At 38.5% G+C, this 14,464-nt stretch overlaps 1 protein-coding gene across 1 annotated transcript in view; it reads left to right on the top strand.

The window, feature by feature from the left end:
* Positions 1-1,747: 1,747 nt before the first annotated feature.
* Positions 1,748-14,464, top strand: part of FAP (fibroblast activation protein alpha) — a 70,142-nt gene continuing 57,425 nt past the window's right edge. The window contains exons 1-2 of the mRNA XM_045780769.2: positions 1,748-2,001; positions 2,331-2,415. Of these exons, the coding sequence (XP_045636725.1) occupies positions 1,996-2,001; positions 2,331-2,415 (91 nt within the window). The 5' untranslated portion in view covers positions 1,748-1,995. The remainder of the gene's footprint in view (positions 2,002-2,330; positions 2,416-14,464) is intronic.

The following is a 14,464-nucleotide window of genomic DNA, read 5'->3' as shown; positions in this document are numbered from 1 at the left end:
TTCAGCCTCAAAATTTCCTCCACTCACTAACAGTTTCAACTTAAATTTTTTCCTCTTAAAGCACCCCAATTTCTTTATAGAATCTATCAAATGAGTCTCTTGTGGACGCCCACACTTGGCTGCAATCCTAAATGGTACTCAGACCAGACACATGTCGGTGCATTTTTAATTGCTAAAGCGAATAGTATCCATTTTAATTACACCCTCATCATTTATTACAGTCACTCTTCAGAATGTGAAGTCTTGGAATTAACACACTAAAAAGTACTCGTGGAGTCTGGGGCTTTGGCAGCCTGGGACAGAACTTCAGAGAACATGCTGTGTGAATTTTCCAAAGGAGGCAATCAATCTCAGAGGACCCACACGGGAGCTGTTCATTTGGAACCTCGCTGGTGGCTTTTATCTCAGATTTGAGGATCTCACGATCAATGGACATGCCTGCAAGTATAGAGCATAACCTGGATATTACTCTTAATCATTGCTTCAGTCTGTAAAAAGCTGGTCCCATCAACTGCCAAAGAGGGAGGCTCATCTAGAACCGGGTGGCTACATCTCTCTGCCAGTAAGTGCTTAATGACTCATTTTCCTCAACAGAATTTTCATAAGACTGGAATTCAGGGAGGGATGTCTGGAGAATGTCTGAAAGGAAGTTCGCAAGCCACTGTCCTGCTGTTTGCTGGAGAAAGCCTCCCATGTTAGCCAGACCAGTTGGTTAAAGCAAACAGCAACAGATTTCAGTATTGTTCCCTCGTGACCTTTCATGAACAACCCATGAAATAAATGTCGCCATGAAGTTTGTTTTAGTCAGGTTGAGAACATCATAAACTTCCAGAAAAGAAAATCATTAGTGGAAAGACAAAAGACACAGTAGGTGAACAATTGTGTTTATGTGGAACCACAGAATCTATCCGAGTGACTTGCACTGAACCAGCCAGAATACTCCAAGAAACTGTTGTATGTATATATTTTTTACAAATTCAGTCAATCACTTTTTCTGATCCATCAGGTTGACCAGTTGCTTTGGAATTATATGGATTTAGCCAAAATGAAATTGCACTTAAGACTTACCTCTGTTTTCTAATGCTATTTTATTTGTTTTAGAGGCTTTATAATTACTGAATGGTCTTCTCTCTCAGAATATATTCTGATATGGAAGCAAAAATACCACTTTTGCAAAGCCATTTCCATTCTTCCAAAGGTCTGCTGGTAAATTATTCTTCCTGATCTTTCCATCTTTCTGGCCTGTGCATATACACCTAACCCATACTAAATTTCACCAGATGGCATTTTATTTCTTTAAAGTAAAGCAGTCGTGGGTTTAGACAGTTGAATTTTTAAACTTCTGTATTTACTGAAAGTGCATATGGTGCTATATGGACAAAGAAATTGTGCTGAAAGAAAAACATTTCTGTCCGCAAGTACCTCATAATCTCCCAGAGGAAGAAAAATGTGCAGTTATGTGGTGTATGTCTCACAAAATCTTATATGGCTTTAATTTTCTTCCTCTGCTAAAAAATAGATAATGTATATTGTGCATACCTGGAGGTTGCACTATTTTAAATTTCTTTTTTGGTTGCAAATAAAAGGGTTACACAAAATGCAATCATTTGCCAAAGCGATCCGTGAGTGATTTCTAGAAGAAAATGAAACATAAACCCGAACTTGTTAAAAAAAAAAAAAAACCTAAAACCTCTGTATGTCAACGTAAGCAGATGTTGGTGTAGAATTTACAAGGATGAGAAGGCTATAAAACCTCCCTTGAGCCACTCACAGTTCATTTCAAGGCCAAGAACGCCCCCAAAATCTGTTTCTAATTTTACAGAAATCTTTTGAAATTTGGCACGGTATTCAAAAGTCCGTGGAAAGAAAAAAACCTTGTCCTAGCTTCAGCTTCCAACTCCGAAGACAGACTTGCTTCTTTTCAACGGTTTTCACAGATCCGGTGACCCACGCTCTGAAGTCAGAATTAGCTAACTTTCAAAAACATCTGGAAAAATGAAGGTTAGTATATGCAGCCTCAGGTATTGCTAAAGAAGGAGGACTGGCTAAGTTGAGTTTGATCACAGTTTTCTATTGTTTAGAAGGTGAGGATTTGTACATAAGTATGTACTTCCTGGAGTGGGTTGGGATTGGGAGATTGTTCTAAATATACTGTAGAAACATTTGTCCTTGCAGAGCTGGGAGAATTCCAGCAATTATAGCCAGATCAGTGGAAAACAATCAGAGGCTTTGTGGGGAGGGAGAAATAGGATTTAGGTGTAAACAAAATCTTGCCATATCTACTATTTAACAGAAACTGTGTATATGTCAATTTTCTTTATTTTATGTAGACGTGGTTAAAAATTGTATTTGGAGTTGCCACCTCTGCTCTGCTTGCTTTATTGGTGATGTGCATTGTCTTACGTCCTTCAAGAGGTAAGAATTTTCTCTGATTTGCTCTATCTGCTTAGGATAGCTCGGAAAGTGCACTAATGCATGGGCACAAGTGAGTGAACATTTCCTGAGTGCTTATTTCCCAAAGTAAGTCTGTTATTTCTAAAAAGACATATAAGCTCACAGATACGTTGTTGAGCAACCAGAAATACTGAGGAATTTAAGGCACAAGTAGGAAGAGATTCCCAGTATTACTTCAGCAATAGAAAAACCTAAGCACTATTCCGTATCACCCCCACACCCCCCACGATATCTGCTAAATCGCAAGTTTGAACAGGCCTTTAGAGAAAATATTTTTAACTAACATTGCTTTTCATTATTGGATTGTCTTATAGAAAGTAAGATAAGTAAGAATGGAAAAGTCAAAACAGAACCTATGGAGTTTTGTATTATGAGACTTTCCAAAAATGTAGGGAGGGAGTGGCAAATAGAGATCCCAGGGATAGCTACAGAAAAGGTGAAATTGCTGTTCTAGATGCAGTAGCAATGAAAAATCAGATTAGACTATTATCAAGCAAGCATTATGTTTAGTGATAAATTGATCCTTTTAGAAGATTAACATTGATCTCAATTTGCTGTAAGACGGAAGATACCATGAGCTAATATTGGGGCTAGTCTGAATTTGAATTAAGACTCTGTCCACAAATAATCCAGTGGTATTAGGGGAATAGGTTCTTATGAAACAGTTGATGAAGAGAAGCTCAAATTCTAAAACAGGAGAAAATTACAATAAAAACAGCTCTTGTGCCTTGGGGTCTAGGGAAAGGGGGAAAGTTTGTACTAGTAAATGTTCAAAGCTTATGATAGCTAAAGTGGGAAATATTTTTGGTTACAGATTAACTGACAGTACAGGAAGACCAATGGTAAGCCTTTAGCTAAAAAATGATCTGTTGCTTTAAAAAATGAAATATAGAAAAATATGTTGAAAAATTCAAATGCTAGTGGGATTTTCACAGAATTACAAAATGGAGAAGTTAATCAATAAGATGAAAGCAGTGTTCTCCTATCTTCACTGTTAATCTTGAGTCCTTATTTCTGCTATCTGCTGGCATTTGATTACTCTTAGGCTGCTGAGATGTGTGTGGGCATCTGTATTTTTCATGGTTTATCAAGTTAAAATTATATTCAGACCAGCATCTCACCTCAATGGTTTCGGGCCATATTTCCCTCATACGAATGTCTGTCAGATGGCGGATTAAGTCCAATCGACCTATTGAATGCTGATCCATTCAAAATTAACTCCTTGTTTGGAAAGAAATTCATCAGTACTTGAAATTAACATTTTGCTCCTTCAAAAATCAGTGTTCTGAGAACAAAAGTGTGTGGAAATTATTGTGAGCTTACCCCATGTCCACAGGCAAGATTGGATTGCAATGGGCACTTTGGAACTTAAACCATAATTTTTAATGAGAAACATACTATAGTTACACATTTAAAAAGCATGTAAGTATACAACACATAGAAATCTGTGTAACTATATACAATCTCAATCCTAACTTTCCTCCCAAGGTTAGCCACGTATCTTATACACATAAATATATGTCATAAACCACATATATTATAGAATTCCTGTCATTTATAGCATAGTTTTCTGTTTCAACCAACAGGATTATTCTCAGGGCAAAGTAATTTCTTGAAAGAGTCAAATAATCAAATTAAACTTTAGATGAAATTTTATTACTCATTGAGCAACAGAAAAATCACCAAAAAAGCTGAGAACTGTATCTTTTCTATCTATAATATCATTCTCTATCTATTCTAAGTTGGCTGTGGAACTTGTCAGAATGCCACTTGAATAACTTGTACATGGGACTATTCATTGCCTCATTTCCTGAGCAGGACCAGGGCTGGAGCTCTCCTTCCCACACGTCTGTGTACAGGCAGCCCTGATGTGTGTCTGTTTCCATATTTTTCATGGTTTTTCAAGTTAAAATTGTTTTCAGACCAGTGTCTCACCTCAAAGGTTCTGGGCCATATTTCCCTCATACAAATATCTGTCAGAGAGCTGATTAAGTCCAATTGACCTATTGAATGCTAATCCATTCAAAATGGATCCTTCTGACCTCCTTCTCACCCCACTCCTTAATCATACCAGGTCCGGAGCTACACTCTCGCCTCTGCCCAGTGCCTGGTGAGAATAGCATCTAAGGTACTAAAGCAGGAGAAGGGAAGGAGGAACAGAGGATTCAACGCCAAGTTAGCTTCCAGTTAGCCTTCTCACACTTCCTCAGAATTCCCATTACCTCACATTGGCCTTAGGTGCCCTCATATTCTTAGCCCAGGATTTCTGCGCCGGCATAAAAACAGTCTTCCTTTGAGAAACAAAGACCCACTTAAGAAACCCTGGTTCACTTTTTTGTTTATTACTGAAGTAAATCCCAGCAGTGACCTGCCCATCATTGTGTCAGTTGCCGGGGAAGCAAAGGTGCAGTGGTCTAGATTTCCTTGTGAAAGGCAAGGTAAAAACCCACTATGGAGGCATGGCCATCACCACCAGAGGGGATTTCTGCCATTCCCCACCAGATCCCAGTGAAAGAAGGTGAGAGATGGACTTTTCCACACAGGGAGAAGGTCCCAGGAACACCGGCCTCAGTTCTAAAAGAGCTGTGGAGGCATTAGACAGGATTTTAGAAACAAATAGGAAAATGTAGTAGTGAAATGAAAATAATCCATTTAGATCACCCACATAATAATAAAAATAAGGGACAATTTTTTTGAAACTTCTAAAATTTCCCATTTTTATTTTCACTGAATGGGAAACACATATGGGTTTCTATCCCTTAGTCCCAGGCCATCCCCCTTGGCCTCAGTCCACCCCTGATCCATAGATGCCCTTTCTATTCTCCTGCCTCTATTCATCTTCTCTTTTCTTCTGAAGCATCACTCCACTTCCCCTGTGAAGATGCAACCAGGCCAAGAACAGAAATTAACCTCCACAACTTCCCCTCATTTTTGCCAACCCCAAAGACAAATGCACAGATCTTGTTTCAAGAGATTTCATGAGATAAACATAATCACACCAAAAACGGGAATTGGAAAGCGATAGACGTTCCAGAATTTCAAAAGTAAATTCTATATGGCCTTGCTCACAATTTACCGTCTCTGAATTCCTGGACCTGAGTTTGTGAAATTTGTGTCTGAGGGGACAGGTAGGCACAAATGGCCCTCCCCTTGACTTCTCCTGAGTGTAGAGCTCCCCACATGATGATAAGCAAATGCTCCATAAATATTAGCTATTATCTTTCTACAATTTAACATAAAGTAGCTGCTGAAAGAATGACAGCTAGGATTTTGTTGTGGTCTTCATCCTAATGTACATAAAACACAGAGATGGCAAGTAAGCCCTACTGTGTGATGTATTCCCATTTCAGCAACGTTCTCAATTCTGAAAGTAGGGAGTCTTTACCCCTGGGTATCATTCCTGTTCCTAACCCCCACCTCCTTGGTTCAAAACCAAATATTTTTCAGGAAGTTTTGTGTGCAAGGCATTCATACAGGACATTAGCAGCTCTGACGCAAAAGCAAGAGAGAAAAAAGGGAGAAGATAAAGGAAGTTGGAGACGGGGGTAGAGGATAAAACTGAAGAAAAGAAAAAGAAGAGGGGGAATGCAATGGGGAGAAATTGGAAGTTCTCCTGGGCAGTGCCTCTAGTACCTCTCAGTGAAAGGAGAACCATTTAAGTCCAGCCTCAGATCTCCCTGAAATCCTTTGTCTACCTTTAAACAGTTTGCCTTTTACTGTTGTTTCGGGTTTGCGGTATTTTATACACATTCATATAGTTGCTAATTTTTAAAAATCTGAAGACTTCACATAAAAATCTTAGATTTCTGACTCCTCTTTAAATATTAGATCAGGCAGCACTGGGTCCATGGTAATAGTTGAGCAGCTATCTTTAGCTGGGCAGTGCATTCTCCAGTGGGCCACAGATCCCACAACTTCGGTATGTTATTGTGCTCAAGATACCACATTCATTTACAAAATCTGCCTGATTTCTAGAAAAAGTTGGATTTTTTAAAAGGATTTTATTTATTTATTTGAAATAGAGAATGCGCGAGAGAAAGCACAAGCAGGGGGAGGGGCAAAGGGAGAGGGAGAAGCAGACTCCCCGCTGAGCAGGGAGCTTGCCCCCCCCCCGGGGGGGGGCTCAATCTCAGGACCCTGGGATCATGACCTGAGCCAAAGGCAGACACGTGACTGACTGAGCCACGCAGGTGCCCCGAAACAGTTGGATTTTTAACCCTTGGACTGGAAGAGGTATATGATTCCTCCCGGGATTAAAAATAACAATCTACTTGATATGAAAAGCCTGAAATAAAAAACCTACAGTTATCCAAGATCCACAATGTCCAGTCTGCTGTGGCTCCTGACATGTCGACTGTTTGTCCAACAATTATTTGTTAAGCACCTTCCAATAACTGCCACTGGTGTAGGGCGGGAACGAGAAGGTCTCCATCCTTAGGAAAGAGCAGTCTGATAATAAGCAAGTAAACAAATACGTAAGGTATTTCGAATTCCTTAAAGTGTTACGTGGAACAGCTAGAGTGAGGGTTGTGTTAGGGCTCCAGGGCTGCCAGAACGGAATACCACAGACTGGCGGCTTCAACAGCTGACATTTATTTTCTCCCAGTTCTGGAGGCTGGAAGTCCAGGATCAGGGAGCAGACAGGTTTGGTTTCTTCGGAGGCTTCCCTCCTTCGCTTGTACATGGCCGCCTTCTTGCTGTGCCCCCACACGGCCTTTTCCCCATGCACACGTACTCCTGGTGCCTCTTCCTCTTCTGATAGGGACACCAGTTATACTGGATTCGGGCTCCATCTTTAGGATTTTTATGTGATCTTGATCATGTGCCTCCTTGAGGGCACTGTCTCCAAATATAGTCACACTGATGGTTAGAGTTTCAGTCTTTGAATTTGGGAGACACAGTTCAGTCTGTAATGAAGCTCATCCATGAAGCCTCTCGGAGATGATATTTGAGCTGAGACCTTAAGGGCAGGAAGGACACAATCCTCAATGCAAGCTTAAATCCTCAATGCAGAGGAAAATGTGGGCACAAAGTCTCTGAGGCAGGAAAGTGAGTTCAAGGAACCCAAAAGAGAATGATAGCTGTGAGGTCAAGTTATGTAAACAAGTTAACACAGGAAAATGTGTACATCCATATGTATTTACGATTATACACACACATATAAAAAATTTATAACGATTATTTACTTAGCTAGGTAATGCCCTATACAATTCATTTTAGGAGATATCTGAAACCAAGACAATTTAGATAGAACAGAAATCAATATTTTGCAAGAAGAAATATAATTTGGAATGTCTGCATGTTAGGCAGAAGTCCACTGTTGTTATTGTTATTATTATTATTACTACTATAATGTCAGTCATCACTTTTTGTAAAATAAGATACATGTGAGACAAAATCACCTTCAAAGGAGATGTGAATATGTTTTTAAGGCTTGAAATTTTCCCAGTATCAACATTCAGAACTGTGAAACAGACTCCCTCAAACATCTTAAGAGTTTTAAGCTTATTTTTTCACTGTTCTTTTGGAGGAAATCTGGGGAAGCCTGAAGGGTTGAAGAAAAGGTTCAGAAAGTTCATGGGTATAAAGGAGCTTTTGAGTTGAGTGTAAATAAATCAACTTTGCAGATAATATTTCCGTAATTCGCACTTGGATTTTAAAATCACAGAAGATGAATCTTGGCAAACTTTCTCCAAGTTTTGCCAAATTCTAAATAATATAGAAAATAATCCCAGTCTTTGGATGAGTCCCATAATGCAGAGGAGTTTACCTGTCTCTGATTTCCAAAGCGAATTGTGTTACAACTTACACAAGAACATCTAGTCATACACACACCTTGAACAAAAAATTCTAAAGCACAAATCGGGGATGTGTAATCCGGGATAAAAGTTTTTAAGAAGCAGAGACAGGCAAAATGAGTTTTAAAATATATTGTAATAATTAACACAGTAGGCACAAATTGAAATGATCTTTCCATAAGATAATCAAGTACTAATCAGTCTTTTTAAAAATTTATTCCGTATTTATATGTAGAGCAAAGGACTTACTTTTCGTTTTAGTATCCTTGTGAAATAATAAAAACAGAATAACTTACGGCTGTTCCTAACCTTTATTTCTATTAATCATAAAAAGAATATGATTATTTAGTACCTAAAGTTAATTTTTTCATACCGATTATGATTTTGTACTTGGTAGAAAAAGTGATGTGATACAGCTAAATCTATAAAAGTCTTTTTTAAAAATATTTTATTTATTTATTTGAGAGAGAGAGAGAGAACATGAGCGGGGTGAGGGGCAGCAGGAGAAGCAGACTCCCTCCTGAGCAGGAAGCCAGACATGGGGCTCAATCCCAGAACGCCAGGTTCATGACCTGAGCCAAAGGCAGACACTTCACTTACTGAGCCACCCAGGTGCCCCTAAATCTATAAAAGTCTTTAAAACAAAACATAGGAATGAATCTTCATGTTCTTGGATTAGTCAATGGTTTCTTAGATATGACCAAAAACACAAGCAGCAAAAGAAAAAGTACATACATTGAACTTCATTGAAATTTAATGCTTTGGGGTTACAAAGGATCCCATCAAGAAAGTGAAAAGACTACCCACAAAATGGGGAAAAAATATTTGCAAATCATATCTCCGATAAGGGACTTGCATCCAGAATATATAAAGAACTCTTAAAAATCAATAACAAAAAGGCAAATAACCAGGGCACTTGGGTGGCTCAGTCATTAAGAGTCTGCCTTCAGCTCAGGGTGTGATCCCAGAGTCCTGAGATCGAGCCCCACGTCAGGGTCCCTGCTCTGCTGGGAGCCTGCTTGTTCCTCTCCTACTCCCCCTGCTTGTGTTCCCTCTCTAGCTGGCTGTCTCTCTCTGTGTCAAATAAATAAAATCTTTTAAAAAAAGAAAAAGGCAAATAACCCAATTTTAAAGTGGACAAAGGATAGACATCCCCCCCCAGAAAAGTATACAAATGACCAATAAGCACGTGAAAAGATACTTAACGTCATTAGTCATTAGGAAAATGTAAATCAAAACCTGAATGAAATACCAGGAATGAAGTTGTAGGTGAGCAATTAGGCATCCATTGTAGTCCACCTAGTGAGAAATGGCTTGGCCTTGGGGGTGCAGTAGAAATGGAGAAAAGCAGACAGAGTAGAGAGAGATTTTGGAGACTGAGTTGTCAGGCTTGGGTGATTGACAAAGGCAGTAAGGAAAAAGGGAGGTCAAGGATAATTCCCAGGTATTTGAGTTGAGGAACTCTATGGATGATAGTGCCATTAACTTAGAGAAGTCTGGAGGGACAGCATGGAATTATTCTTAGCTTTCAACATATTGATTTTGAAATCCCCGAGAGATGTGCAAGCAGAGATGTTAAGGAGGAGGTTGAATAAACAGGTCTGGAATCCAGAAAAGAATTCCAGTGAGGGTCAGGTGTGGCAGCGATGGTGGAGGTAAGTCAGCCCAAGGATATGTAATAGAAATCCTGGGAGAATGAAATGTCTGAGGAAAGTTCTTCCTCAGACCCCAGGGAACACCAGTATGAGCCACACCAAAATCTAAAGTAGAGACTAGAGGAAGCTGAGCTGGCAAAGGAGACTGAGTGAGCCTTCAAAAATAGACAAAGTTTGTTTTCACCTTCAGGGTCACCCAAATGACGTCTACTGGTGCGGTTCTTATGCATTACGTTGACCATATCTGCTGATCTTCAAAGCTTTAGAGATCATGGGAAAAAAACGCCCTAATAAAAATAACATAGCACGACAATCACATAATCCACAAATGGACTTTAAAAAACCTGACAATTCCTTTGACTTAACATTGTACAGTGTTATTTGTAGAGAGAACCATGGAAAATTGCTTTCAGAAACTGGGAGCTACTATGTTTTTCAGTGACCTCTTTGCTTTGACGAAGCTCAAATTGCCTCATTTTCTCTTAACCTGCATTTTGAGGTATAATTATTCTAGCCTCTTGTGTGTTGCTTCGTTCTTCACCTTATTTCTGTGTTTGTTTTGTTCTGTTGTTGTTTTGACGTGCGCTTTTGCTTTAAATCACAGCAGAGTAATAAAATGCCAGCCTCTAAGATCAGATGGGGTGGATTTAAACCCCATCTCTGTTATATATTAGGCAAGTGACTTTGCTTCTCTGATTTCCATTTCCTAATCTGTAAAATGGTGTTAATAATAGTACTCATGTCAAAGAGTTGCTGTGAGTATTTAACGGGACCAACGCGTGCAGTGTGCTCGTTACTTATAAGAACTTAGTAAATTATTACTGGTTTAAAGATGCCTCAAATCTATTTTTTTTCGGAGTTGTCAGCCTTTGCTGAAGTATAATATTAGTTTGTAAATAGCATCTCACACCCTAGTATTTTCTACTCTTGCCCTTGAGGCGCTCACTCCGCGCGATGTGATGACTGGAAGTGATGCCTCCTCCCAGACAGCACCTCTGCAGAGCTCCCAGAAGCATGGGTGTGGTGTGCCTGGGAGCTCTGGTCACTTTCCTTGAGGTGGCTCATAAGCATCGCTTCCCAATCAAGTTCGAGAGTGAGAACAAAATGGCCTGCCGGCTATTTGTGTGCCCACTTAATAAACCATATTTTCTCATTTAGTGTACGATGAATATTAGAGCTAACATCAGATGCCTCCGCTCCGACACTGACTCTCAATTTTTCAGGACTGGAAAATTAAATGGCAGAAATAGAAACAGAATCCTAATAATGAATACACCAAGTTTTAAGAAAGAATTAGGAAAATAGTGAATCACTACTTATGAATCATTTCTGTGAATTGTAATTTCTTGGATTTGTAATTGAAATAATTTTCAGCTTTGCTTTAAGAAGTTGAAAATGCAAATAAAGTACTGTTAATTCGAGTGTTTAAGCAGTGTATGAGTAACTTGTGCTAAAGATGGGCCAAACCGAATTTAAGGGCACTATCAGGAATTAAGTGTTGATCAAGTGAGTGTCAGTTACGTATAGAAGAGAGATATGCTTTCAGAATTCTTTTGTGCTTCTGTTTAATTATTTAAAGTTTAAAAATTATGGATGTCAAAAGTAAACTTCCAAAATAATCAGAAGATTGTATTTCAAAATTAAAACATTATTTGGAAAAGGGCATGCAAATCTATTTATTCATTCAATAACTCTTAGTGGAATATTTTTCAAGTGACTGGAACTTCTTTAGTGTGATCGATGCCATGGAGTGACACTTTATACTGATTTGCATGTACACACACACACACACACACACACACATAGGAAACAATGACCTCCATGCTTTCCCTGCAATCTTCCTTTAATCCAATCTGGGGCAGAATCAGTCTCCTTACCTTTTCTTCATTCTTCAAGGATCAGCAGAGGAAAAGTACCTAAACAAGTGTCCATTTGGACAAAGCCTCAAAACAATGAGCAAGAGGACTGAATAGGGGCATAGATGTTAAGGAAGACCATTAACATTCCTTTCAAGCCATGATCAACACTTGGTTATAGGGTATCTGTGTCTATGAGGTATGGATTTCTATGCAAGCCAGCCTCACCCACGCACAAGGAGTTTATAGGCAAGGAGCGATTCCACTGATAGGCACAGGAGCTCACTGAATCAAGTAGACTCAGTGAAATCACTAAATTGCAGAATCATAACTGAGGGGCTTGGTAAAAATAAAAACTACCAGGGCCCCAAGGCCTAGAGATTCCAAATCAATAGGTTTGAGATAAAGATTAGGAATCTGTTTTTCAAAAAAACAGTCAATTTGGAGGAATCCAGGTGACTCCAAAGACTAAATTTTTATACATTCTGTAAATGAAGACATGTCCAGGTAGAAGAGTGTTTACATGAAATTCACAACGTGGTCAAGAAGGTAAAGAGTAAAGGCAGGCATATTTTTGTGGGAGAATTAATGACAGTAAGTTAACATAAAATCTGTTCAGTTGATTTATTTCTTCATTCAACAAATACTTATCATGCTCCCACTCTATGCCAAGTGCTGTCCTGGCTACTGGGCACATAATAGTGAGAAAAATCAAATACAGACTGCTATCATGGGTGAAGACCTATGCTTTATACAACTCGCATGAATATAGAGATGAAAACAGTTCATGTACAATAAATTTAGGTAAGTATTGAGACAGCAATAAGCCAATGGCATTTTCATAGAGCCCAATGGAAGGTCATTTCTGTTGGTAGCTGATACAGGGGTTAACACTGATAGTGTAGTGAAACATAATTATGTTTATGGTCTTTCTAGATGTACAAAGAACCAAAGCTTGGATTAGAAATTCTGAGTAAACTTCATGTTTCATAACTCATAATATGTGACCTAATGCGGCTTCTCAGAACAGATACATTACTCCATTGCATTTACGAACATGTGGTCATTTTCAGGAGAAAGTAAAGAATACCTAATTTAAATTCTTCCCATTTGATTTGGTATTGCACTGATCCCAGCCTGGCTCTGGCAAAATCACACCTTTCGAGCCCTGGCTACCCCACACGCGACGTTAAGAACAGTTGCCTACCCTAAATCTGTGTTATGAACCTTACTTATTTCCACATCAATATAACTAGCTCCTCTGGATATGTTTTCTGTGCATCCACTCATCACTTCTTGGGTGCTGGTGGGGCTTATTATCCTTATAATAATTAGTAGTATAATTAATACAAGTTTAAAAATGCTTTTCAGATATTTTGAGTCATAATAGGACATATGCTAAGTTCTATAAATAGATTATTGGCATTTCTAGCTACTATGCACCCATTTAAAATAAATGACTAACTAGGAAATAATATTAAATACACTTTAATGTAACTTTCCGGGTAATCTGAATTCGAAGTGCTAACAGAGTAAATAACAAATCCCTAAAATCTTTTTGAGAAATCTGACAAGGATCAGCATGATTGTTCATGATATGAAAAGGAAAATGAGTAGGCATTCTCAAAATAATTTGAAACTCTTAATTTTTATAAATTTTATTTATCCATATATGTGATATTAGTACTAACTCTGTTTATGATTATAATTGTGCTATTTCAGTAGTGGAGCTATAAAGTGACCAAAATTTTCAAGCACAACTGATGAATTTCATTATGGTAACATGAAAGTGAACATTAATTATATACACTACCAGTCTAATTTGAAACTGCATTTCCCGTACTGTGGTTTTTTAAATTATTTTTTAAAAAGATTTTATTTATTTATCTGACAGAGAGAGAGAGAACACCCACAAGCAAGGGGAGCAGGAGGCAGAGGGAGAGGGAGAAGCAGGCTCCCCACTGAGCAGGGAGCCTGACGCAGGGCTCAATCCCAGGACCCTGCAATCATGACGTGAGCTGAAGGCAAATGCTTAACCGACTAAGCCATCCAGGAACCCCCCTTACTGTGATTTTAGTAGATATTTAAAAACAAAACAGTTCCAGCGGTCAGATTAGTTTGGGAATCTCTGATCAAGAATATTTATTTGGTAGGAGGTTGGGCAAAATGGGTGAAAGGGAGTGGGAGATACAAGCTTCCAGTTATAGAATGAATAAGTCACAGGAGCAAAAGGCCCAGCATAAGGAACGTAGTGATATTGTAATAGCCATGTATGGGGACAGATGGTAGCTACGCTTGTGGTGAACATAGCATAATGAATGTACAAACTTGTTGAATCACTATGTTGTACACCTGAAACTAATGTCAACCATACTCAGATTTTTTAAAAAGGAAAAAATACAGAAAGAATACTATAAGTTATGATAATAACAAAAGCTAAATTTATTCACTGATTACCATGTGCCAAGCATAGAGCTAAATGTTTCATTTCAATTAGCTTGCTTAATTTAACCTTCTATAGAAATGAAGATTAACTGCTATGAATTTCTCAGTTAAGCATAATTGCAAGTAGGGAAAATTATATGCAAGGATATTTAAAAAGGAAAATCTATTATGTAACTCATTAGCCATAATCTAAGCATAACTTATGCTAGACAAAAAAGTAAATAAATAAAAACAAATAAGTAAATCACCAAGCTTA

The sequence above is a fragment of the Ursus americanus genome, chromosome 1, assembly GCF_024610735.1.
Source record: "Ursus americanus isolate L20-20 chromosome 1, mUrsAme1.1.p, whole genome shotgun sequence".
Taxonomy (NCBI): Eukaryota; Metazoa; Chordata; class Mammalia; order Carnivora; family Ursidae; genus Ursus; species Ursus americanus.
Note: the sequence above shows the minus strand (reverse complement) of the source record. Positions and strands in the feature narration are given on the sequence as shown.